The sequence below is a fragment of the Chiloscyllium plagiosum genome, chromosome 34 (genome assembly GCF_004010195.1).
Source record: "Chiloscyllium plagiosum isolate BGI_BamShark_2017 chromosome 34, ASM401019v2, whole genome shotgun sequence".
Taxonomy (NCBI): domain Eukaryota; kingdom Metazoa; phylum Chordata; class Chondrichthyes; order Orectolobiformes; family Hemiscylliidae; genus Chiloscyllium; species Chiloscyllium plagiosum.
The window spans coordinates 38,461,565-38,488,924 of NC_057743.1; the positions used below are offsets into that span (position 1 = coordinate 38,461,565).

General features: G+C 37.6%; 1 protein-coding gene across 2 annotated transcripts in view; it reads left to right on the forward strand.

The window, feature by feature from the left end:
* The window catches only part of pex14 (peroxisomal biogenesis factor 14), a 235,850-nt gene that overhangs the window by 129,122 nt on the left and 79,368 nt on the right, over positions 1-27,360 (forward strand). For both annotated transcript variants that reach the window (XM_043676240.1, XM_043676241.1), the window contains exon 4: positions 12,307-12,426. In XM_043676240.1, coding sequence (XP_043532175.1) covers positions 12,307-12,426 — 120 coding nt within the window. The remainder of the gene's footprint in view (positions 1-12,306; positions 12,427-27,360) is intronic.

The window sequence follows — 27,360 nt, forward strand, 5'->3', positions numbered from 1 at the left end:
AGGACCTTACCATTAAGTGTATAAGTCCTGCTAAGATTTGCTTTCCCAAAATGCAGCACCTCGCATTTATCTGAATTAAACTCCATCTGCCACTTCTCAGCCCATTGGCCCATCTGGTCCAGATCCTGTTGTAATCTGAGGTAACCCTCTTCGTCGTCCACTATATCTCCAATTTTGGTATCATCTACAAACTTCCTAACTGTATCTCTTATGCTCGCATCCAAATCATTTATGTAAATGACAAAACGTAGAGGGCCCGGCACTGATCCTTGTGGCACTCCACTGGTCACAGGCCTCCAGTCTGAAAAACAATCCTCCACCATCACCCTCTGTCTTCTACCTTTGAGCCAGTTCTGTATCCAAATGGCTAGTTCTCCCTTTATTCCATGAGATCTAACCTTGCTAATCAGTCTCCCATGGGGAATCTTGTCGAACGCCTTACTGAAGTCCATATAGATCACATCTACTACTCTGCCCTCATCAATCTTCTTTGTTACTTCTTCAAAAAACTCAGTCAAGTTTGTGAGACATGATTTCCCACGTACATTACTCCTGCAGGCACAGATTATCTGGTCATTCGTCAGTGCTGTTTTTGCCACCTTTCTGTGGACAAATTACGGCAATCATTGTCGGCAAACAACAGTTTTCGAATGTTTCAAAAGTAATTTGTTGGCAGTAAAATGTTTTGATTGTTCTAAAGACATCATACATGCTTTACATATGCAAGTTGTCTTTCTCTTTTAAGAAGCATCATTACCATTCTTTCCTTCACTTCCTTTGGTCTCTCCCTATATATCTCAGCATTCTCTATTTTATTTACTAAGCTTGAAATGTTTTAAATGCATCTTGTTGGAGAGCTTTGCATTGCTAAAGGGATAATAGTAAATGCCATCACTTGCTGGAATGGGGATAACTTTAGTAGACTTTTTTTGTATTCTACTTATATTTTGTTTGCCCTTTAGTCTTTTTACAATAGATACTTTATGTATTATGTGCACTGTATTTATCAGGAAAGTACGCAAAATGCATTCAATGAGATCATTGAATCCCTACAGTGTGGAAGTAAGGCCATTTGGCCCATTGAATCCACACAATTCTCTGAACAGATCCTACCTAGACCTATCCCCTCACCCTATCCCTGTAACCCTGCATTTTCCATGGCTAATCCATCTCGCCTCCACATCCCCAGGCACTGGGCAATTTAGCATGACCAATCCACTTAATCTGCACATCTTTGGACTATGGAAGGAAACAGAAGCGCCCAGAGGAAATCCACGCAGGCATGGGAAAAATGTGCAAGCTCCACACAGACAGTCACCCAAGGCTGGAATCGAACCCACATCCCTAGTGCTGAGAGGCAGAAGTGCTAGCCACCGTGCCACCCTATGATTTATAAACATGTCCTGTTGATAGTTCAATTATAAGTAATACAGTAATTAATATTTTTTCTTCCCTGTCCTGAACTCTTTTTGTAAAGTTGCAAATCACTGAAAAGTTTAAAAAATTGGGTTACAGAGATAGATTAGGATGTTGGGAAGTAAAAAAGATGAGAAGGAGGTAATTGCAAGCGAGATAGATAACTTACTTGAATAGAAATCAATTACAAAAGAGAAATATCCTTGTAATGTCATAGTTATTCTCACGATGCTGTTCTTTTATTGTGCATTTTGTAGGGAAGCTTGAATGCCATTCTGGTTGAAGATAGCTACAAATTGATTTGTATTTGTAATGAGTAAATTTAGTACATGATGTACAGTTCTGTTGAATGAAATACTGATGCTTCAGAATGGTGTAAGATGTACTTATAAATTGTTTTTGCTTTAAATAATATTTTAAATAATTTTTAATAAAAATGGCCAGTGAATTGTAATTGCATTGAGCAAATGTAGATGGGCTGAATTTGATTTTAACAAATGGCAAAAATGTCAAAAATCAATTTTCTCAGCAGAAGTGGAAGTAATTGAAAGACACTGTGTTATACTTTGTACAATTGGAGTTTATTATTCATATTAAAAATTGCAATAAAAGCACAACTATTCAATTAAAGATACACTATTCCTTCCTGCTTTCTCTATATGAAATATAAGCTACACACACATTTTTAAGTTTTTAAATATTCTTTGAATTGAAGTGTAAAATTTGCAATATAAAATGAGGTTCTTTAACCCACTAGTTCTGGCTGACTCTCTGGAACATCCTATTAAAAATGATTTCTGAAGAAGAGTCATATTGGACTCGAAATGTTGCCTCCATTTTTCGCTCCAAAGATGCCGCCAGACCTGCTGAGTTTCTGCAGCTTTTTAAGCATTTGTGTCAGATTTCCAGCATTCACAGTATTTTGCTTGTATTCTCTGAAATTTAATTTACTTAATCCCATCCCTCTGACCTTCCTCCTTAGATTTTTAGCTTTTATTATTTTAAAAATAATAAATACACCTTTAAAAGTTCTTCATTTTTTTCCATGTATGAAGTTGTATGGAGTTTGATACTACTGTGGCCTCTGGTATGGCATTTCATGTTTATTTATTTTTTGCATAAAAACGTGGTAGATATTAACTTTTATGGCTGAAGTGGGAAAAATCCTAACCTTTCAGAGGTTTTATAAAAGTTTATATATATATATATATATATATATATATATCCTAGTTTGATGTGTTCCTTGGTGTGTTTCAGGTATAGCATGTTTGCCATAATATAATAAACCAGATTAGCAAGAGATTTACCTTGTTCAGCAGTCTGAAGTTGCTGTTAGGTAATGTGAAGGTGTATTGTTGAATTTTTTCACACTGCCTCACCAAAGGATGGTGTTATGGTATGAAGGCACAGAAAGGATATGAACTTGGAATTAAAATATGGGGAATATTGTCATTTCAAAGGACTTTATTTTCTAAAATTTGAATTGTTATTTGAATTTGTCAAAGATTGCAGATTTCTTCTTAAATCAATTTGATAAGTATGTTACGGAATATGGTCCTAAAACCTTGTATGTAACACAAATCAAACAGATTATAATAGCGTTTGTGACCATAGATGCTGGAGTGGGCAGGGTTAATAGAATATTGTGTAATACTGTGTTGCTAATTTAAAAAATAACTTTTGTGGGAATGGAATAAGGAAAGAAAATAGAGCAATAAATTCTTTGTTTTGCAATTTCGCCCCCTTTTAAATAAATACTGGTCAGGTTTATGTTTGAAGACAATAGAAAATGTGTATATATAGCTGTAAGGTATGCAGTTTGCAGTATTTATGACTGTAATACCAAGGTGTCACAACTGTAATTTCATGCCCCGGTGAGAAGAACAAGGTCACCGAATACCTCAATTCTGCATCTGGTGATACAGGCGACCATAAACAGAGCCTTTAACATATCAGCAGCTAAAATAATGCAGTATAATGAACAGCAGAATTGTTTTGTATTAAAGAGATGGCATCCATTTTGCTAGAATGTATTGGTTAGATTTAATACTCATAGTGAAATTATCTTTTTATGCCTTGGCTTTGAATCAAAGTCCAACTTGTTCTCATCTCTGGTTGTACTGACTTCCTTGACACTTCGGTGTTTGTGCTAATGTTCAGTAGAGTTTTGGTTTTTGTGTTTGAAGTTGTGGGATGAGGTAAACTTTTCTTCACTCAAAGGATGTGGATCCTTGAAATTTTCTATCCCAGTCATAGAACATATTCCAGTCACATCAGTTAACTTTTGAATAACAAGGGAAGGTGAGGGATGTGGGTCTTGCTTGGCAAGACGGGGTTACAGTAGGAGCTTTCAACAGAATGACGATGTTGCAGGTGGTGGAATTTAAATTCAGTTAATAAATCTGGAATTGAAAGTTAGTTTCAGTGATAATGACCATGAGCCTGTCATCACTTGTCACAATTGCCCATCTGGTTCACTAATGTCCTTTAGATGTGAAAACCTGCTGTCCTTAACTGGTCTGAGCTGCATGTGACTCCAAAACCATATCAACGAGGTTAGCTCTCAAGGGCAATGAGCAGCAATCACTGCTCTTGTCAGCAACATCACATTCCATGGATGAATAAAGAAACTATCAAATTGCGAGTTGGAGCAGGCTAAAACAACTAAATAGCCTGCACTTGCTTCTATTTTCTTATGTTAATTAAACATGTCAAAGTTATTTATAGAAAAATATATCTTAAATTTTATTTAGTGCAAACTTATTTAAAATGTATTCACCTGCAGGGGCACCTTTAATAGCACTTCCAATTCAGAGAAATGTTGTCCTTTGACAGTATTTTTTGTTTGTGCTATTTCTGGAAAATGCTGTTTGATTATCAGTGATTCTGTGTTTTTCAACCTGCACTCTTTTAGAACTATGTAACTAACAGGATGTGAAATGATCAATATCTTTGAGATATTTACTTTCATGGCCTTCTGAAGTGGTAACTTAATTATAACATATTGACTTGGACCAAAGGGTCTGTTTCCATGCTGTATGACTCTAGGACTGTAAAGCTTCCTAGCAACTTTGGGTTTAAGCTCCCCTCTCCCCTCATATCTCATGGCATTATTTTGTCAGGGCTCCTCCAGCTATGCAGAGGTAATGATTTAGTAAATGTGTAAACTTGGTCTCAAATCACTGAAACAACAGACAATGTTCTTCGCTACAACATACTTGAAGAATTAACATTTATCATGTCCTCAAAAGTACTTCATTTTGAGTGAATTACTGATTTTTGTTTTAATTATTCTAATGTAGGCAAGCGTGGCAACCATTTTATGCACAGCTGGATCCCATAAATGACAAATGAAATAAATGGCAATATTTGGATGAAATCGGAAACAGCGGGAAAATGTTTATAGTATATAATAGATAACAGTCTATTCCTCATTTTGGATTTTGATCATTTTAATTTCTGAAGAACCCTCAAGTATGTTGCAGCCTGCTAACAGACTCTCAGCAAGGTTTAAATCTATATTGTACAGGATGTGTGGTACTAAATTATTCTGCTGAAGGAATCAGGTTGTCGTGGTTAGAGGACTATCGTCATGCTCTCTAAATTCTAGCTAATGGGTACTTTCACTTGGAGAATCTCATGCACAAGGTTATCTATCAGTCTTTAGCTGGGCCTGCTATGTAGAATGCCTTGTGGAACAGTTTTTCCCACAAAAGGGGAAAAGCCTGACCTTTTTGTTCTTGCCCTGCAGCATGGGTTTCTTCTGTTGGCTGAGCTACAATTGAGCTGCTTTTGGATTTGTTATGCATGTCAGACTATCCCCTTGAGTATTGCCTTTATTTAAGGGAGTACTTTAACTAACAGGATAGTTAATGTGCAGTTTACTGAGGAAGATACTTCAGGCACTTGTGCTTAGGGGAGGGATGCGGAGATGTAGAATTTCAAGTTGCATTTATTTTGCTTTCAGTTAGCTCTCGATGTGGGTGAGGATGCTGGAAACTCTGCAGTAAAACTTAGCTGTAATATTTTAATGTAGCTTCCCTGTGTCTTTTCATAGAATGTGAGATAGCTTGTGATGGCCGTGGCGCAATTGGCATCCCTTTCACCCCAAGATCAATGGATTTTATTCCAGAACTTCCACATAATAAGTAAAGCTGACACTCCTGAGGAATACTGAGGGAGTGTTGCACTGTTGAAGTTGTAAAAGATCCCGTGATACAGTTTAGAGAAATAGAAGTTGTTATCCCTGGTATTCTGCTAAATATTTATCACTCTATTAACATGCAAAAAAGTGAGGTTAATGCTGTTCTGTGATCTTTGTGTGCATAAGATTGACAGCTGCATTTCCTACATGAGGAGATATACATTTCAAAAGGTACTTCATTGACTGAAAATGCTTTACACTTTGGGTCACAAAAGATGCTATATAAATGCAAGTCCTTCTTTCTTTAACTTCCAGATGTGTCAAATGATGTTAATGCTTAACTATTAGATGCTCTTAAGTTTTGTGTATATATGTCCATTAGTAATACAATTATGTATTCCATTTTTCTCAAAATAGAGTTGAGGTCCTATGTTTTTCCTTGTGTAGTAACTGAAGACAGCAAGGCACAGAATGTATTCACTTTAAGTTTGTTAATGGAATGTTTTTGAGGCCATTTTTAACCACATTTAAAATTTACTTGCTTTGGAGATATTTTCTCATCAACCTGGACTGACATGTTATTACACACTCTGAAGCAGGTGGGACTTCAACTTAGGCCCATGGCTCAGGGGTAGGGGCACTACTGCTGTTCTCCAAGAGCCCCATGGTGTGATTTGGACACTTAAGTATAAATTGTCACTTGTTTAGATTGCATAGACTGAAAATTAAGATGTTTCTTGTACCTTTGTTGTGTAATTGAAAAGTTTGGAGATGTTTATCAGGAGGGACAGTTGTAGGTAAAATTTTTTTTGAAGTTCTGTTTTTATTGCAGAAGTCTAACATTTAACTCTTATGCCGCCTTATAGAATAAGAACTGAATGATCTGGCTGAATCATGCTGTTTAATTCTGAACTGAGCTTCCAACTTTAATTTGGCTCATCATCAGCACTGGCTATTTCCATTTCCATGATCATATGTGTCTGTACCTTCCATTTATCTTTAACCTTGCCCCAAGCTTTAACCATCCACCCCACAATTCCTTCAATGTGCTTTCAGGAGTTTAGATCCAGAGAAGGTGCTAGACAATTCCAAGATGACATTGAGTTTGACACAAATTTGATTTGGAACAGGAAGAAAATGATCTTGCAGAAGACTTCAGGAGAAAATTCAAAACTGAGAGTATTTGAAATTGCCCGGAAATGGAGAAGGAAAGCCACCATCAAGTTATCAATACTAGTGTCTTTGGTACTGTATCATTTTAGAGGCATCAAATCTGGAAATTATAGTAGCTTGTTCAGTTCCGGTTAACACTGTCTGAAAGGTGGATTTTGTCATATCTATTTAAATGAATTGTAAAGTGAAATGAGAAAGTCAATTTTCTGAGTGGTGCAGTGCCTTAGTGCTTCAGGTTGAAGTTTTAATGGATGCTATTGAGTGAATTTGTGAGAGTTAAGTGTTTATAGTGCATTATAAATATTTTCAGAATAAATAGGCGATACATGATAGGTAGCAATGGGATGCAGAGTTTATACCACAAAGACCAGCAAAGAGCAAAGACCCTATTAGCTTAAGAGTGATGAAGTTCATGCCCATTATTTCTACCTTAATGTAAGTGCTTAATGGCTATACTAAATACTAGCCTACCTCAGTTATTTCAAGGACCTGCTACCATGAATACTCTATCAAGTACTGATAAATGCAATTTTTTATTGTAAAAAAAAAATTCCTTTTGGTTTTTGACTTCCTGGTATCACTATTGGTCATTAGGAATATTGACCAGGAGCTAATTTAAGACATCTGGGAATAGTAGAATGAATTTTTCCTGAGTGAACCTGTCCATTTTCAGGACCATTCTGAGAGCTGGATACCATGCACATCTGTATAACAGTTGATGGTCAGGCAGCCTCCTGACTGGGAGCTCACAGAAGTTATCTTTGTCAGGTAGACATGTTTTTTAAAGTCATTGTAACATAACGCGTAACACGCTGAGGTGGGACTTGAACCCAGACCTTGCCGAAAGGCAGGTGGACTCCCACTGTGCAGCAAGAGCCCTTGGAGTCAGGTAGATACTAATTCACCATTAATTCAGTATTTAAGTGTATTCAAGTGGAGGACATTAACTGGGAACTCGTGTGCTTCTAGGCATAGGAGTACATTAACTGCGGTCATTGCTTTTTGATGTGCATGTCTGCAATTCATATCTCTGTAAATGAAAAGTTACGAACGGTGTAAAGACTAGGCTTGTGTGCTGTTCTTCACTGCTGGCTATCTGAAATGAAACAGTGCAACCCCAATGCCTGGAGAAGGGAGGGCAGCCAGAATGGCTATGGCCCAAATTGCTTGTGTGCATTTTGCAAGTGCAACTCCTCTTTTCCTGATTGCACGAATCAAAGAGGAATATAACTTTTGAATCATGCCCTGTCCGTGCTCCGCTCTGTTCAGTCTGAACATAGTACTCAGAATCTTATGTCCACCATAACTACGCAAATTTAAGTTTAAGTGGTTCTGTTGCCTGACTTGAGCTGCTGTGTTGCTCAGCAATAGTTTTGGAAAGCTGCTCCAAATTCAGCGTCTGAGGTACAGGTTATTACTTACAATTTTGGAGGGGTAACCTTCCTGCCTCCACGGGAGGAAATGGTTTGAAAATCCTCCTCTCAGAGACTTAGCAGAATTTGGAAAAAAATAAATCCAATCTCACTAATCCACATTGTAACATACCAATAAACTCGTGTGAAAGATGAAAAGACTAAGACTGGTGAGTGGTGTGTTTCAATCTTGTACCATCCCTTCTCATTAATAAATCCACTTCAATGTTAGTAAATATGGGCTGGTCAATAAAAGCAGATTTGTTACCCCTTTGCTGTCACTTGGGAAACTAGAGGCATTCGATCAAGATCTCAGCAATTGATGAGAAATTAATGATCTGTCATTTAGATTTCATGATGGCAGTAGAGGAATTCTTGAGAGCATCTGACTTGACTTCCTGACTCACAATCAGTAACAGAGCAAAGGGCTGTCCTTTGCTTCTCAATCTGTCATAATTCCCAAGAATGTGTCCAGATTTTATATGTCCATGTGTTGTTCAACTAAAGCACAACCCCGTTGATAGCGATGTGTTTTCTCTGCTCTAGCACTGTCATATTTGGTTGCCATTAGCATGTCAGAGTAATGATGAATATTCCTATCAACTGTTCTGCTCTTTAATTTCCAATGGGAAGTGGGTGGTAAAATCTAAATACTAATGGCCCAATGCTGGACAAGTAAATGTTTATTGAAATGAATACCTAAAAAGAGTGTGGACTATAGAATCATTCATTCTTTTTGAGGGAGTGAGAAAGGAAAAAAGCTTCAATGTACTAGTTCAATTCTTTGCAGATACAAATAAGGATACTTGTGTACTGAGGAGATTTAGACAGTAGACAAGGTGCAGGAGTAGGCCATTCTGCCCTTCGAGCCTGCACCACCATTCAATATAATCATGGTTGATCATCCTTAATCACTATCCTGTTCCTGCCTTATCTCCATAACCCTTGATTCCACTATCCTTGAGAGCTCTATCCAACTCTTTCATAAATGAATCCAGAGACTGGGCCTCCACTGCCCTCTGGGGCAGAGCATTCCACACAGCCACCACTCTCTGGGTGAAGAAGTTTCTCCTCATCTCTGTCCTAAATGGTCTACCCCGTATTTTTAAGCTGTGTCCTCTGGTTCGACACTCACCCATCAGCAGAAACATGTTTCCTGCCTCCAGAGTGTCCAATCCTTTAATAATCTTATATGTCTCAATCAGATCCCCTCTCAGTCTTCTAAACTCAAGGGTATACAAGCCCAGTTGCTCCAGTCTTTCAGCGTAAGGTAGTCCCGCCATTCCAGGAATTGACCTCGTGAACCTACGCTGCACTCCCTTAATAGCCAGAATGTCTTTCCTCAAATTTGGAGACCAGAACTGCACACAATACTCCAGGTGTGGTCTCACCAGGGCCCTGTACAGCTGCAGAAGAACCTCTTTGCTTCTATACTCAATCCCTCTTGTTATGAAGGCCAGCATGCTATTAGCCTTTGAAAGGGTTTGCACAGTTTGTATGGTTTAGGTTAGAGTATCTAGACCTGTGTTTCTTTGCTGTTTCTTGTCTTTCAAGTTGCAAGTAAACAGCCTGGATTTAGCAGTCAGTGGTGAAACAAGGTTGCTTGCTGTTGACCTCGGAGAGAGTTGGGCAGCCTGTGGTGGAGCAGGAAATGGCTGATCGCAAGTTTGGGATTTCCAGCTTCATCTCTGCTTGTACTAAATCCTGAAATAATCAGAGTGGTAACAATGGTGAATACTGATAGTTCATGTGAAAATTCTGAACATAGCCTTTGATATCTAAAATTAGAAAGATTATAATGAACCATCCGTCGCCTTTTGATTTTTGCAGGATTTAAGCAATTTACCTAATGGAACTTTCAATTTTAATATGTCATTGAAGTGCAGAATAATAAAGCATATGTAAAATATTCTTTTTCAATAAGTGCTGGAAATGTATTTGAGTTGTTATTCGATAATGAAAGTGTAAAGAATGTTTTTATCTAGTTCTAGTAAGCTTATCAATTCTGTATTAATGTATGTGAAGTAGTAATTTAAAATGAATGTGTTTAAAATATTTGGGATGTGAACATTCAGAGTTTTGACAAACTGTATTGGGTAGCGAGGGGGCAGTTTTCAATCTACCAACTGGGATTTTCAGCTAGTTTTATTTCTTGCTTTCTGATCTGTTATTTTCCTGAACAGTTTTCCCCTGGGTTTATGGTGTTATATAACAGTGTCATACGGGGTTTCTGTTTTGATAACTTTGTGCTAAATAAGATATGGGTAAATTATAATTCAATATATTCCTTCAGATCCTGTTGCGTGTAGTTATATTGTAATGTGAATACCGTTATTTCCCAGTAATCATTTTGACTATCAGTCTCTGCATTCATAATGGTTATGCCACAGTTGCCATTCCTTCAGAATGGATGTTCATCATGGATCAGAGGGCATGCTAACTGTTGTTAATCGGTACTAGGGCAGACACTGAAACTTGAACCGAGGGAGGGAAGGGACAAAACAGCTTCAATCTGTAAATTGCATAAAATAAAATCTAATGTTTTTAAGGCAGCAATATTACCTCAAAGTTCTGAGAAGTATTTGATTCCTGAAAATAATTAGGATGGGTTATTTCTGTTTTCATGTATAACACTAGCAATATGTATGTAATATAAATTCCTATCACAGCTGTTGTGGTTTCTGCAGTCATTGATGAGATTGCAGTCCTATAATCACTCCAAGGTATCTATTATTTCTGTTAAAGGATTTGGGAACATTCTGACTTATTCCAATAATCTTATATTCATTTTAATTCTGCACTTTATATATGCAAATTGCCAGTTGAGGTTGATATGCGAAATACAATGTGCTATGTTTTTATTAATGCTGTGCTGTCTGAGATGACATGGTCTGTAAAACTCCTGTGTTTTGGGCTGTCAACTCAGAGACCTGGGGCCTAATTTTATCTCTCAGAGACTCAGTAGGGGAATTTTGCAGCTGCAACACCTGCAAGTATATACTGTCAGGAGCTAAGTACTATTTGTTTTGTTCTTTTTTTCCTGGCATATGAGTTTTCTACATCAGACTGCAATCTAGGAGCGGGATGGAGGATGAGAGTCCAGATGGGAGATTGAGTGTCAGGGTCAGGGGCAGTGCTTCCTTTACGCTGTGCAGGTTTGTAGCCATGTAGTAACTGAGAATGTGCCATACAGAGAACACAATTGTCACACACAAGCGATCATTCTTCATGGTGCGCTCTTATCTATGATAGAAAGCATGCAGTGCAACAAACTGCAGCACGCACACCTCTGGCTATGCGTCCAATGAAGAGAAATTGGAGGGATCATTTGGGTTATGAGATGGATCTCTGGGGAAAGTTGGAATAGTTGAATTAGGGTGTTCAGTTACAAGCAGTGGGTGAAGCGGGTAAACTGGTTGCAGCAGATGAGTGCCTTTACCTGCCTGATTTCCTGAAACAGGCTGGGGTTAACTTGAAAAAACTGGTCAGCTCTAAGGCATGCAGTCTCATATGACCAAACCACAAATGGCAAGCGGTTTGTTCCTCCAACTCTTTCAAAATTGGAAAGAAACAGGTTGAATTTTAGATATTTAGCATTTTTTACATCCCCTTTTGAAGTCATCCTTCATGTTGAATCTGTGAGGCGTAGCTGTGTTATTTTGGGTGAGATTGAAAATAGGTTGGGGAGGGATACATGCTTTCAGCAATTTGATTTCCTACTGCTTGCCTGTATTCATCTCAAAGAATGAAATGATACAAATAATTTGAATTGATTGGAACAAATTAACTGGAATATCAAAATGAATATTTAAAATGTTTTGGTACTTGAGTACTCCAAAGAGGTTGAATTTTCAAACCATTGAAAACTTTTCAAGCTTCTCACTATTATTCTAATAGTTTGGTGAAGAACATAGTGATGTCCAGATATGTCATTTAAACCAAAGAATACAGTATGACTTTTTTGTGAGAATCCTGCATCTCTCAATAATTCATTGCATTGGCATTCAAATGGAATATCTTGCAATGAGCAATATTTGATTTCCAAAAATAAGTTTGGGCAATCTTTTTGTTTCCGTTCCTTTTGTGTGCACTATCGGTTTTAACCTTAACCTTACACAGGCTCATTGTTATTTTAAGACTCTTACATTTTTCTCTACCTAGGTCTAACAGATGAAGAAGTTGAAATAGCTTTACAGCAGTCGAACACTGCTACCGATGAAGTATTTGGGCCTGTCTCCCAACAGCACTTGGTGCAACCTTCACAACTTGCTGTGCCAAACGGTATGTATTCTCAGGGATATTAACAGTCAACTGGCCCATCATGGGAGTGAATAGAGCATACATTTGTCCAGTCTGAATATAGGATCAGATGTGATTTTTGTTATGCTTTACACTTTGGAATCCAGGCTGTGTTTTCATGTATGATACCTAACAAACACATTTATTTTAACAGCTTATATTTACATAACGATGGGTGACTGCGATATAGGCAAAAATATAACAAATTGAGGAAATTACCAGGTAATTTGAAGAGAATAAGTCATACAGGAAGACGTCAATCAGCACTCACCATGAGCATCCCTACTGATATTGCATAATATGACTATTTAAATTGGAAATTCAAGAATTGTTTCAGCACTATGTTAAAGCTGAAATTTTTGATGTGCAGGTAGGCTGAAATTTTCTCAACCTGCCGGCAAGCCTTGGTTTGCAGTTAAGCGTTGAGTTTAAAATTATCATCCTTGTTTTTAGATCCTTTCCCAGTTTGCCTCCCCCTAGTACTGCAAGGAGCTTACAACCCGGAGAAAGTGAGGACTGCAGAGTCAGAGCTGAAAGGTGTGGCGCTGGAAAAGCACAAGCCCAAAACGTCCATTCAGCTGCTGTTCGGATGCTGCCTGACCTGCTGTGCTTTTCCAGCGCTACACTTTTCAACTCAGTTTTACAACCCACCAAGGTATTGACTCCTCTAATTCTGGGATGAAACCCCCCCCCCCCTCGATTTAATCATGCCACCATTCATGGCCATGCTTTCAGTGACCTCGGCCCTATGGCCGTGAATTTCCTTCCTATGTCTGCCTTCCTTCCTACTTCACTTTCTTCAAGATGCACTTTGACCAAGCTTTTGGTCATTTGCCTGAATGTGAAATTGTGTTCGGTAATATTCCTGTGAAGTGCTTAGGGATATTTTAATTATCTTAAAGACATTATGTAAATACAGGTTGTTACTTATGTATACCTAAGGTATTCAGAATAGTGTGTTTTACAGTTTCATTGCAAAGGTTTCTCACATCGAGATGTGACAAGACTGCACTTAGCACAAAATCTTAACTGTAAGAAACTAAAGTGAATACTTTAGCTTTTTTTATTCTGTTTGCTCTCTGCTCTTGATTCATACCCATTTCATCCTTAGATTAATTAATTTTATTTCCGGCTAAGGACAGCGTGATGGCTAAGTTTTTAGTGATGCTGCCTCACACCGTCAGGGACCTGGGTTCGATTCCAGCTTTAGGCAATTGTCTGTGTGGAATTTGCACATTCTCCCTGTGTCTGCATGGGTTTCCTTCTGGTGCTCTGGTTTCTTCCCACAGTCCTAAGATGTGCAGACTAGATGGTTTGGCTAAAAATGCTAATCTTTGCCCTGTAGTGTGCAGGATGTGCAAGCTGGGTGAAGTAGCCATGGATGAACCCCCATGCACGGTTACAGGGGTGGGTCTGGGTGAGATTGTCTTCATAGGGTGAGTGCAGACTCAATGGACCGAATGCACTGTAGGAATTCTATGATTCTAACCATTTCCGTTGTGTAAGTTTTTATTAAACTTTCAAACTTCCCTGGTTTGCTCTTCATCCTGGATCACACTGCCTGCTTTAGTAGGTGCGTCACACAAAATAAAGGTGGAACATGGATTAGCTGAAATGTCTGCATTTCTATCCAACCTATCCCAATCTGTAATGGCATTGTCAGACTTGGATTATGTTAGATCAGATTTTTTTATACTTGCGATGCAACAAGACAGAAAGCATTTCCCAGTGAAAGAATTTATCTTGTTGGCAGACTGAGTTCACTTGTAAACCTATATAAAATATACAGGACCCAAACATGCCATTGGTACAACTAGTCTATCTCTCCACTCAAACTCCTTCATCATTCTGAAGTAAGCTCAATTAACATCACCCTCTGTTCACGTCTCTTTTACCAGTTTCCTCTGCAATGCTTTTGAACTACTGGCTGAACAACTCCCTTTGTATTATTTTAATTTCATCATTATTTGTGTAACAGAATATTTATCAAAAATGTCTTGCTAATCCTTTTACTCTCCACAATATTCTGTTTTCAACAAGTAAAAGTACCTAGGCTGCTAAATATTAGCTGCGTAGAACCACTGCTACAGTTAAGATTTTTTTTTGTGCCTGATAAGGCTTTTGTGGATCTGAGGCATTCTTTTGGCAACCTACAAAAAGTTATTTAACAGATGTTCCACTGCAATGGAACAACAAGTGTTATTCAGAGGTTTGTATTACTGCACCTGCTCAAGAACCTCATATTGGGATTGAGTGCTGTAACAGACCAAATAGGACTGAAAACTAAAACGGTTTTCAGTTGCTCTCATTTAATCCAAACTGTCAAATGGTTTGGTCCACCTCTTTCTATTAAAGCTAAAGTGCTCTACAGTTGTCTTATAATTTAATTCTTCAGATGTACAGTTACAAATTGCCAGTACCCTCATAATAAAACTACTAAAACCTTATACAGCTGATATCAGTTTTAACAATGTTAAATGTGTGTCCATTGCTGTCAGAAGCACTTCGTATTGGATAAGCTGCCCAGGACTCCACTTCTTTACCAATAAAGTATAGAATAACATATAGCATCCCCTTCTGACTACTTGCACAAACAAGTCATCCCAAGCTCCAACTGTTTCAAATTGATTTATCATCTACTCCTCAATTGTCCATTTAGTAATATAGGTGAGTAGGAAAAATGGTTGTTAACAAAATTCTAATTATTGTAACCATCATGTTTGTATCATTGTCATTGCAATTATTTGTATACTCAATCAAAATGTGATAGAAATACATTTTACTTATGCATCTACATCCAAGGTTTTGTTTACCCTGTCTATGCTACCAATCTTCACTAACACTTTATTTAGAAAAACCAGATGTGTGTATACCTACACCTGATGTTTACAGAAATCTCCAGTCATCCTTTTCATATATTATATTAACGCTTTAAAAGTCAAAAAGCAGGATAGTCCTTTTCATCATAACCGTCTCCAACTGGATCTCATTGGCCAAATTCGATGAGTACATATGACACATTCCTGACTTTATGCCCCACCATCATCTCAATGTATTTCATTTTATAGTGCTTTATGAATTCTCGCTCTTTTCATTGTTTAAGCTGTGCATACAACTAGAAATTTTCTTTATCCCATGAGGGAAGGCAAAACATCTCTGAGGGCATGTGTTTTGATTTTCACAATAGCTGAGTTTCCCACAGTTCAGCTGACTTTCAGCATCATTTGAAGAGAATTACATTGAACATGCAACACACCAGCAGGCCATTTTGCCCATCCTGTCCATGCTGGTATTTATTTTCTGTTCTGACTTCTCCCATTGCTTCTCCTCTAAATATGCAATCATTATCAGCTATTCCCTTCTCCCTCATAAGTTTGCCTAACTTTCCTTCAATTGCATATGGTATTGGGTTCCACATTCTGACCATTCTTTTGGTGAAAACATTTCTTCTGAATTCCCTGTTGGACATCTTACTGACCATCTCTTACTGATGGCTTTTAGTCATGCTCTTCCCACAAGAGAAAACATTCTGCGAAAATCTTTTAGTATTTTAAAAACATCTATTAGGGTGCTTCTCAACCTTCTTTCTTCAAATGAAAAGAGATTCAACTGCTCTCACTGCTATAGGAAGGATTTTGTGAAACTTGACAGGATTCAGAAAAGATTTAAAAGGATGTTGCCAGCATTGGAGGGTTTGTGCTGTGGGGAAAGGCTGAATAGGTTGGGATTGTTTTCCCTGGAGCATCAGAGGCTGAGGGGTGAACTTTTAGAGGTTTATAAAATCATGGATAGGGTATATAGAAAAATCTTTTCCCTGGGGTAGGGGAGCCCAAAACCAGAGGACATAGATTTAAGGTGAGAGGGGAAATATTTAAAAGGGACCTGAGGGGCAACTTTTTCACGCAAAAGATGGTGAGTGTATGGAATGAGTTGTCAGAGGAAGTGGTGGGGGCTGGGACAGTTACAATGTTGAAGAGGTATCTGGATAGGCATATGAATAGAAAGGGTGTAGAGGGATATGGGCCATGTGGTGGTAAATGAGACTACATTAATTTAGGACATCTGGTTGGCATGGACGAGTTGGACTGAACGGTCTGATTCCATGCTGTATATCTCTATGACTGTATACTTGTTTGTTACAGCTGCTGCTTCAGAGGGTGACAGATATGCCTTTCTTGTATTGGTGATTAGTAGTTCATTAATCTAGTGTCTTCGATTTCAGCAAATCAAGCCTGTTAAAGTCTCATTCAAGGCTCACTGAGATTAAAGCACTCTGGGTGCATGGATTGCAGTGGTTCAGGGAAGTAGCTCACATTATCATCTGAGGGGCAGTTAAGGATGGGTCATAAACGGTGGCCTTTCCAGCAAAGCTCGCATCCTAAGAATAAACATGTGTATGGGAATTAATCTTAACCCTCTGTTCAGAACAGGTTCAGAACTCCCCAGCTCTGAGAAACTCTACAAGAATTTTTGAGCTGTCTCATTTTGTCTACCTTGTTTCATAGAAGGTATAGGAGCCCCAGTGGAAGTGTTGTCAGAATCATTGGGAAAGATGTAGTGCAGACATGGGTGGCCTTCCATCTGGTATTCATCGATTATGTGCTCAGCAGATTATCGAAATACTGTCTAAATGAATAACAGGTCAGAAACTGGGAATGAGATACTTTGCCTCTACTGTGTAACTCTCAATTTTGGTAAAGGCAGAGTATCCAATCTTTAGAACATGTGCAGTACTCTTGGACAAGGAATGCAACATGGTATCAGCACTGAGCATTGATACTGGCAATATACTGAAGATCCACACATGGGCAAGTGTCATCAGTAAGGAACCTTATTAAAGACACCTTCATTTCTGTATTATAAAAATGTCATTTGTGTAGCAAATTTCTTTCCTAACCCATGAGAGACTTCCAGGCAGACATCAACCCAATTTCAACATCAATCCTCAATGTTAGAAAGATCTCATTAATGCATCAGAAGCTAGTGTACTAGCTGAAGATGGTCAATCAATTGCAGAAGGTCAATAACTGCAAAGTTTCTATTTCTTGGCATTGGAAAACGGCATGACCAAAGTCATCAGGCCTCTTTTGGAAACGTGAACCACTGCTGCAGATGTTTAAAAGGGGTGTGAGGCAAATGGTTATACTCTAGTCTGTCTGATGTCAGTAGTGAGCAATTTATTGGAATGAACTGCAAGAGAAAAAATAAATTGACATTTAGAAAGGCATGAATTAGTCAGGATTGTCAGTTTTATTAAGAAAATATTGTTTCTTACCTTAATGTACTACCGGGAGCTGTATAAAGCGTCATTTAGACCACAGCTGAAAATTTGTGTACGGTTTTAGTCACTACATTAGAGGAAGGATGTAATTGATACAGTTACAATTAAAGTTAGAATGAATTTCAAAATCTTACATTAGAGACAGTGCAGGGGAGATTTGCAAGAATGTTGCCAGGACTTGAAATTGCAGCTATGAGGAAAGATCGGATAGTTAGGGTGGTTTTCATTGTGAAAGAGGAAGTTAAGAGAACTTCATTGTGGTGTAAAAAATAATGAGAGGCTTAGATAAAGTGGACAGCGAAGACCTGCTTTCCCTAGTGGAGAGGTCATCAATTTAACATGGTTGGTAGAAGAATTAGAGGGGGCATGAGGAAAGACGTTTTCACCCAGAGGTTAGTGCATGTCTGCAGTCCACTGTATGCTGGAGGAAGAAACCCTCAACTAACACTCATCTAAAAGGAGCTTGGATCTGCACCTGGTATGCTGCAAGTTACAAGGCTCACAGACCAGGGACTGGAATGTGGTATCAGAATAGGTGACTAGTTTTGTTTTTGGCCCGTATCGACTGGATTGGCTGTGCCATAACTTTTATAAAGTTCTGTAACACATCTTACTTTTACGTACACAGCTCAAATTTGAAAATCGTAGACCTATATTTTGGGAATTTGTTTTTTGAAAACACATGAATATGTAAAGTTCAAAAACTTCACCAGACATTATTTTGCTTTCATGATGTATTTAGCAGTGACTATACTGATTCCTTGGGTGTCTAATTCATCTGCTTGGAATATCATGATTTATGTTTTAAAGCATTACTCTCCTGAGCTTCTTGGTGGATATGTTTTTCAATGTTGTAAAACTCCAGGTTCTTAAAATACATAATCGCAAAGATCTGTCTCCAGCATTTAGTCCTAATAACATATTTCCTTGTGTGTGAATGCTGGATGTTTACTCTAGACAGGTTTTAATAAAGTTCAACTGTACTTAAGTTCTTCCTAGGTAACTTCCACTATGTCTCACTGGTGTGGTTGGAAGTATTTTAATGCCAATGCTTTTAAAGTTTACAAACATGTTTAACTGTACACTATGGTTTAATCACTGTTCAACAATATTTACACTAAAATTGGACTGGAATACTTTGATCTCAATTATCCCATTTTATTGCATTGCATGTAAAGACAAAGAGCTGGAGACCTGCTCAATGATGCTGAGTGTTAAAATTACTGTGGGGAAAATAACCTAAAGTGCATTGTCAAAATTTAAACAGCAGTACACTCGGGGGATTCTGCCCCTAATGGCATTCTTGTTTGTATGTAGATTTGTATTAAAAGAGTGAACAAAGCTCCAGTTAAGTAATCAACCTTTATATAATTCATTTTTAGGATTAATTCATTTTGGGGTAAAGCCAAACATTATTTGGTTTATCTGTTGAAATACAGAAATCAGTGTATAGATTGCCAATCGCTGATGATCATATGAGATGTTTCTCTTAACTATCTTTTCTTTTGGCACACATTCCTAATTTAAAGTGGGTTTACGTGACCTTGTATACAAACAATGTGTGGACACTGGAGAGCTATCACAGTGCAGTTCTTAAATGAGACCTCAAATAGTTTTTAAAGACAAAATTGCTGTCAGAATGCTGCTTTGTGTTTTGAACATCTAGGTTCAGTGTCTCAAACAGGCAGCCTCAGGACTGAGTCCTTGCTACATTTCAGATCTTGCTGGTTTTCAGAGAAAAACATTGGAACTTCAGTTCAATTAACAGGAGATCATGAAATCAAGGGAATAAGTTTAGATTTTATTAAAATTTAAGAAAATGAATACATGATAGTAAAACAAAATTTGAAAAAAGAATTATGTAAAAAAGGGTAAGCAAGGCTTAGTCATGGGCTATGCTGCATTCAAGCTGCAGCTTCCCGGATATGTAGAAGCACTACTGGATCAGCTATTTCAAAGAATTTCAAGCACAATGCAGGGATTAGGTCTCATCAGTTCATCTGGGCCAATCAGGCCAAGCCAAGTCAGTTGGGATCAAGGGTCACTGGGAGTGAGGGGAAGGATCAGAGTGCACTTCTGCTAACTAGTCTGGTGCCAATGCTCCACCTAACTGAAATATTCTGGTAAGTTATTTAACTCATTTAACAATGATTACATTGATATTCAGCAGCTTATAAAAATGTTCAGGTTTTCAGCAGCCAGATTTGAGACTCTGTATCTGTATCATGCATTTTGAATACAAAACCAAAATGCTCAAGCCATTTGTAGCAATTTTTAGCTTAAAGAAACTCTTACTCTTTAGTAAAAGAAATTAAAGAAATTTAGTTTTCATTGATTTGAATGGCATCTCATTCTATCTTGAAGTGATACTCCAGCCCTACCTTGTCTATGTATTTTTAAACTTTATATCTTTCTAAAACATCCTCCTAGCCTTCTGCAGAGGCTGTATTCCTTGAGATTTTATAACTTTTGTTCATACCTTATTGCTTGGATTATTTTTTGTTCTTTTCTATGCCTTTCTCAATGTGTGTAACATGTTGACCATAGTGAAAACTGCATACTGGGTAGGCACTAACTCATGGATTACAAAGCATTACTCCAAATCTCTGTTCAACTTACACTCTTCGATTCTAACCTTGCACATGAACAATCTGTTGACTTATTTAACAGCCTTGCCAGATTGTTTAGATATTGGCAGTAATACACTTATTTTCATTCCCAGGTTCCTTTCTGAATCTCACTGTGCTAATTCCATTCATTGCTTACTTCTGCCACACGCTTTTCCTCTCAATGTGTAATACTTCACATTCATTATTGAGTCTCATTAGCTATTTGTCTGACCATTTGCATAACCTAAAAGCTTCTACAAATGATTAACTGTATTCTCCGCTCTACTGCTCTTTCTATTTTAGTGTCTTCTAAAAATTTGACAAGCTTAAAATTGATTTGGCATCATTTGTTTATGTAGATTAGAAGCAATGGGGCTTCAGGCACCTCTGATAGTCTACTGCCCCCTTCTCTCCCCAGCCCTCACCTCGTAACTGATATTTAAACACTCACTGGTACTGTATTAGACCTATTCTGTTTACCTAATTTTACTGACAAGAGCATAGCCTAGGAGTGTAGCATTTTGCTGTTACCTGAATGATTTTCCAATTAGTAAGGGCACTCACTTTTTATTTTTCTCAGACTAGGATCTTCAGAAGTTCTGAAGAAGGATCACTGAACTCTACTTTCTCTCCACAGATGCTGCCAGACCTGCTGAGTTTCTTCAGCCATTTCTGATTTTGTTGCAGGTTTCCAGCATCTGCAGTCCTTTTATTTTATTTTAGTTTATTTTAGTTTGATTTGATTAGATTAGATTTGATTCCCTACAGTTTGGAAACAAGCCCTTTGGCCCAACAAGCCCACACTGACTCTCCAAAGAACAACCCACCCAAACCCATTTTCCCATCCTATAATTACCCCTGATTAACACTATGAGCAATTTAGCATGACCAATTCATCTGACTTGCACATCTTTTGAATTGTGGGAGGAAACCGGAGCCCCCGGAGGAAACCCATGGAGAATGTACAAACTCCACACACAGTCTCCCGAGGGGGGAATCAAACCCAGATCCCTGGCGCTGTAACTAGATCGCCCCGTAATTTTATGAAATGCTCTCCCTTTGTTTTGTGATAAATGTGGTGGCCAGTTTTGTGTTCAGTGGGGTCAATGAAATTAATGAGACTAAGTTAATCTTTTTATGTAGCAATCTGATCAGGCTAAGGCGGCCAGTCACTGAATATATTCAAGAAAAGGATAATTATTTAGGTTTAAAGGCATATGGGGTTATGGAGAGAAAGCAGCAAATATGGTACTGAGTTAGAGGATCAGCCAGGATCCGATTTGAATGGCAGAGCATATTCAGAGGACACGGCCTTCTCTTACTCTAGTTTTTATGTGATGGTGAGAATTGAGGGAATAATGTTAGCTAACCATCCCTGTATAGCTTCAGAAAGAACCATGGAATTTTTCAATGAACTTGAACATGGTTTAATGTTTCCTCTAATGATTATATTCTTAACTCAGGGATTTGAACCCACAAGCTTCTGGCTCTAAGGCAAGAGTGCTACAGATTGAACAAAACTGCATCAGAATTGAATATTAGTTTGCACATTTGTAGAAATGAACGTATCTAACCCAGACAGATTTTGCTATTCCAGTTGGAACATGTTTGAGATTACGATATCTGGACATTTTTTAAATAGGAGTTTCCCCATCCATTTCAAATAATTAAAATTACTTGGTTAAAAACACATGAATTATTTCCAAATTAATTTACTAAATGACTCAGTTCAGCAAAAATCTATTATTTTGGCTTATTATCTACAGCTATTAATTGTCATTCTTCCAATTGCACCTCTTGTCTGACAGCAAAAAACATGTTTTACTCTGTCGACAACTATGTTTACTTATGTTCCACATTTTTAATGCTGAATGTCTCTTACAGCTGTGTAAAAGTGACTGTTCTACAAGTTTTCCAGGGGCTAACTCTTTCAACTCTGAAATAATTGAATCCAGCCCTTACTGATGGGCTCAGGGTGTAGCATCTTAAAAAAAAAAAAAAATTTTTTTCTACAGTTATGGCCTACTTCCTACAGGTTGGCCCATCTTAATAATTTAATTCAGCAAATCCATGAGCTGGTATGGTAAATGTGGAATTTTGTGTGAGGATGGTCATCTTATGCCCAATTACATTGCAGATCAATTTCTGCTACTGCTGCTGTATTTCTGCCACTTACTCTATGCGCAGGTGTGTACTAAACATCAACACATCTCCAGATTAACTTGATTTGTCTGAAGCTGGAGTCATGTGTTTCAGTTTGCTGCTACCAATGCACGTGCTTGAAGGCAGAAGCCTCCAGTGTTGGTATATCTCCTTAACACCACTGATGTTGGAGTCAACCCTCTAAAGTAATTGGGCTCTGACTTTAACATTTGGATATGCTAATCAGGCAATAATTCATAGATCATTAGATTTAAGGATGAAGGAACAAAAGAAACAGGAGCAGAGTAGACTATCCAACCCCTTCGGCCTGTTGTCCACTCAATCACTAGTATTCTGCTTTGACCGCTTTCCCACCTGTTCCCTATAACTAAACTCAATGATGGAATATCTATAAGCCCCTGAAATAGGCAGTTCCAAAGATTCACATCTCGTGTTAAGAAATTTCTCCTCAGCTCAATATTAAATGATTAATCGCTTAATTCTGAGACTGTGCCTCTGAGTTCTGGATTCCTCAGGCGGGAAACAACCTCTCAAGTGCCTATCCTGTTGTACAACATCCCCTTCCGAATGTTGTACATTTCAATGAGATCACCTTATTTTAGTTCTGAATTGTGATTGTTATCTGCAAATCCACAACAAGCACTTAGTTAGGCAAATGTTTCAGGTCACCATATTTGGTAGCTTGTGTTTAGTAGGATTAGGCACGTATGCAGTTTTTGTTTAACATACAAATTTGTAGAATTGGTTTATTTGAGAAGCCTTTAAAATCCACTTTGCATTTATGCTTTAAGAGTTTGTGTGCAGAGTAGCATGAATTATGTCAAGCAGTTTGTGTGTGAGATAACACTGTGGTTAAATCCATGATTCATAAGATTGTAGCTGCAGTATGTTGTATAGATTTTTGAGGGTTATCTTCAGATTTTTTTTCCTTTATTTTTAGTTAACCTCATGCTTTGCATCAGTCAGTAACTAAGAAAGCAAGGAGCCTACTCCAGAGTGTTTACTGATGCAACTCTGTAACTGGCAACTAGGAGGTGTACAAGAGCAATTTAGAGTGAAACAAGCAGGTGAAGATTGATGCTTTATTGTGTTGGAAACGAGCCTGATGCAAATACACATCCTGTTTCATTGGGTTGCTTTAATCAGGGGTTGTACATGACTGATACTGGAAAGTGTAAATGCCAATGTGATGCTGCAGATGTTTATAACTCTACTGCCTAGTCAACAAAAAAAATGCTTGAGACAAGAGGTGAATCAAGTCCTTACTTTTTATCACCCATGTTTAGGGAAACCAGCTTTGCTTCTGGAGTTACATTGTTCGAAAGATGCGGTAAAGGATATTTCCTTGTGATTAATCCAGAAAAGAAAGACTTTGCACGAATTGAAAATAAAATTGATGAATGGCTCCTGGATTATTTGCGGCTGTAATTTATTACACAGCATATTATTTTCTGGCATGTGATTATTTACTAGCTGTTATGCACAGCTTGTCGATACAAGATTATTTAACCTCAAGCATAAGATGAATCCTGAATTGAATTTCAAAAGAAAATTCTATTTCCAAGATTTTTGTCTTTTTAAATTCAGTTCAGTGACATTTTAAAGCTAGTATAAATTAAGGATGTTTGTAAACAGACTAATTATTGCAATTTCCCCAGTTTTTCTCATCATGCTAATCCATTTGATTAAACAAATAAAAATGACCAATTATTTCTGAGCAAATTTGTTTTTAGTTTACTGACCTATCTTATTACAGATTTTCTTGCCTCCTCCATACCATTGAAAGTGGTTACTGCTGTCAAGCCCCAGGATTGTTGAGATTTCATGTTATGAACCTTTTTCAGTATTGGATCTAACGTTATAGAGACCCATCAACTGGTGAGTCTCGAGTCAGGACATTTGGACATGGCTACAGCTTCTCTGGTCAGAATCCTGTTGATGGAAGGAAGTAGCCAGAAAGTTCCAGTGCTCTTGAATATCTGGATTATTGGGGATATTTTCTTCCTTTAATTTTTTTCATGGGATGCTGACATTGTGAAAGGTCCAGCACTTAGTGCCCAACCCTAAATACTCTTGATCTGAGTGATTTGTTAGGCCATTGAAGGGGTGGAGTTATGAGTCAGCCACTATTGGAGAATGCCTGTGGTGCTATGAGTGTGGAGTCACATAGAAGTCAGACTGGGTAAGGATGACAGATCTTCTTCCCTAAAGGACATTAGTTTGTATTTACAACAACTGATTGTAGTTTTATATCACCATTACTAAGACTAGCTTTCAGTTCCAGATTTGTTAATTGAATGTGAATTCCACTAGCTGCTGTGTTGGGAATTGTACCCATGTCCCCCGAGCATTAACCATGGCTTCTAGGTGACTGATCCACATTCCCGTTACAACACTGTCTCCTTCCCAACTTTTCTCTAAAAGCTTCACTTGTCTAATATCACAGCTGGGCTTTTATTCAGAGAAAGGTTTCATGTAGATAAGATAGTTGGATGGGACGGTAGTGCCAACTTTCTTTTCTGCTCCCATCATTCACTTGAGAAATAAATGCTGAGAGGGTTTGAAGTAAGTGTGGTGCCAACCCAGTCAATTAGGACATAGTGGCTCCAAAAGGAGCTAACAAAGGGGAGTAAATTAACTTTATAGGATAGGCAGAGGTAGAAATGAACTGACTCTCAAGTAGTGTACAGATATTTTATGGAAGAGATTCTAATTTTTATCCTTTTGTTATTAACATAAAAAGATAAGTTGTACAAAAGCATTTATCCTGATGATTGTGTTACTTGTTTTCTATGAGAATTGTAGAAGAACTTTTCATTTGGAGTGAGGCAAATGCATTGGATTGGCTCATACATGAAAGCTTAGCACACTGAAGAGTTTTCTGTTTCATCATTTGGATTAGATTTTAACGTCTCCTGTAATAAGTGTTTATCAGTTGATCGTTTACTAATCAATGAATTAACTGATGTAATGTGCAGGACTGCAGCCTGGTAGCAAAAGTGGTCAGAGCGTTGGAATCCTATTTAGAATGCCTTTCAAAAAATACTTTCATTTGCATTCAAACTTATACCTAGCAAGATGGATCAATAGTGACAGAAGATCTCATGTTAAAGAAATCGACCAAGTGATCCATCTCACTTTATAAATCATGCCTCCTGACAACTGTACTGTTAAAATTGTGAAGAATCCAGACTATCCCAAGATCTAAACATCGGGTGAAAGGAGCAGACCAGGCTTAAGAGGCAGAAAGTAGATAAAAATTGATAACATTTCAACAGAGACTTAATTCTGTTGATCGGTGTAGTAGCCCAGCTAGTTCAGAAAGGATACAGAGTACAGTTTGTACATTTGATTTGATTGTTTCAGTTATGAACAGCAAAAGATTAATATCAAGCAGGCATTTCACTCTCAGTTCTATTTAATTTTAGTAACTGAACAATTGATATGGGATAAAACCAACCTCAAGGAGCAGTGTTCTGTTTAGTGTGCAACACACTGAATGCATACTAAATTAGGAATTGGTATGAATTTTTGATTTAATATACCTTAAAATCTGATTAATCATTTGTGATGTGTAGAGTATTCAATTTAAAATTAGTCAATTTGAGTAGCAATAGAGATTTAAAAATCTGAATTTAAGATATTAAAGTTTGGTATCAAAATGATCATAAAGTAGGGTTTTGTAACTACTTTGAAACCTGCTTTTGTGTGAATATGACTTTATAACTTGGAGTTTTCAGTCTCAATGCATGATCTTTATGATTATGAATATTTATGATTTTTTCCTGTAAGCTGCAGGTTCTAATCAAGAAAGTAGTTATATTATGATAATCATAAAACATAATTAACGTAATAGCCCACTGTTGGAGGATGCTTGTGGTGCTATGTTAACCCCTAGAGAACTTTCTACTAGAATAAAACACATACAGTGGGGTTAAAATACTCCAGTTGATCATAGAATGCTGCAAATAAAAAAATAGCCTGTTCTTTCGCCCTTTTCTCTAATTTGCTTTGTGATACTAATTAGAAACCTACAGAAAATAATTTTGGCAGTTATAGAGTAGAAGACTCTTAACAGAACACCTCCCACGGTGAGCAAAACACTCTATCCAGTTATTCTTATTAAAGAAGGCCTATTAAAAAGTATATGGGCTGGTTCTGATTGGCAGTAATGGATCCAGAAGCTGTCCAAGATCTGAATTTATTATTCTATCAGTAACAGTGGGTTTACAGTAAATAATAAATGGAGTAAACCTAAACCGTTGACTCAATTGATATCCTACCAGAAGGTTATACAAAATCTTTTGTTATCAATCATACTTGTCCTTCATCTGTTCATGAAAACCAATCAGTTTCGAAAGGTTTGAAAGGGCTGAGCTACTTGGTTGCAGATTAACCTGAAGCTTTGAAAAAAAATCTGAATGTCTTTGAAAGCAGTACCAAATCACTAGCTGATCCTTTCAAGCAACAGTCCCATTCTACAATGTTTCTGTGAAGCAGGAATTTGTCAAACTGTATAGGATTTGCACATAATACTTTAAAATCTGGTCATGATCTGGCATAACCTCTTGTCAGACTTCAGTTTGAAACTAGTTAGGCTGTTGGGTTGTTTCTTTATGTGTTATTGTAAATTAGGAATATTTCATGGACAGTATATTTTACTAGACTCTGTAGAGTATTTGAATTAAATTGAAAAAATAAATTTCCCCAGTATTAGAGTACAGGTGATGAAGAGCATTGAGATCCTTCATATTGAACAGCTAGAGTAAGTCTGTCCTGTATGTAATTCAGACACAGGTGGTTCCTTCATGTTGGGTGGCCAAAGTATAGATACTGGCTTTCAAAAGTAATAGCAAAGCAGCA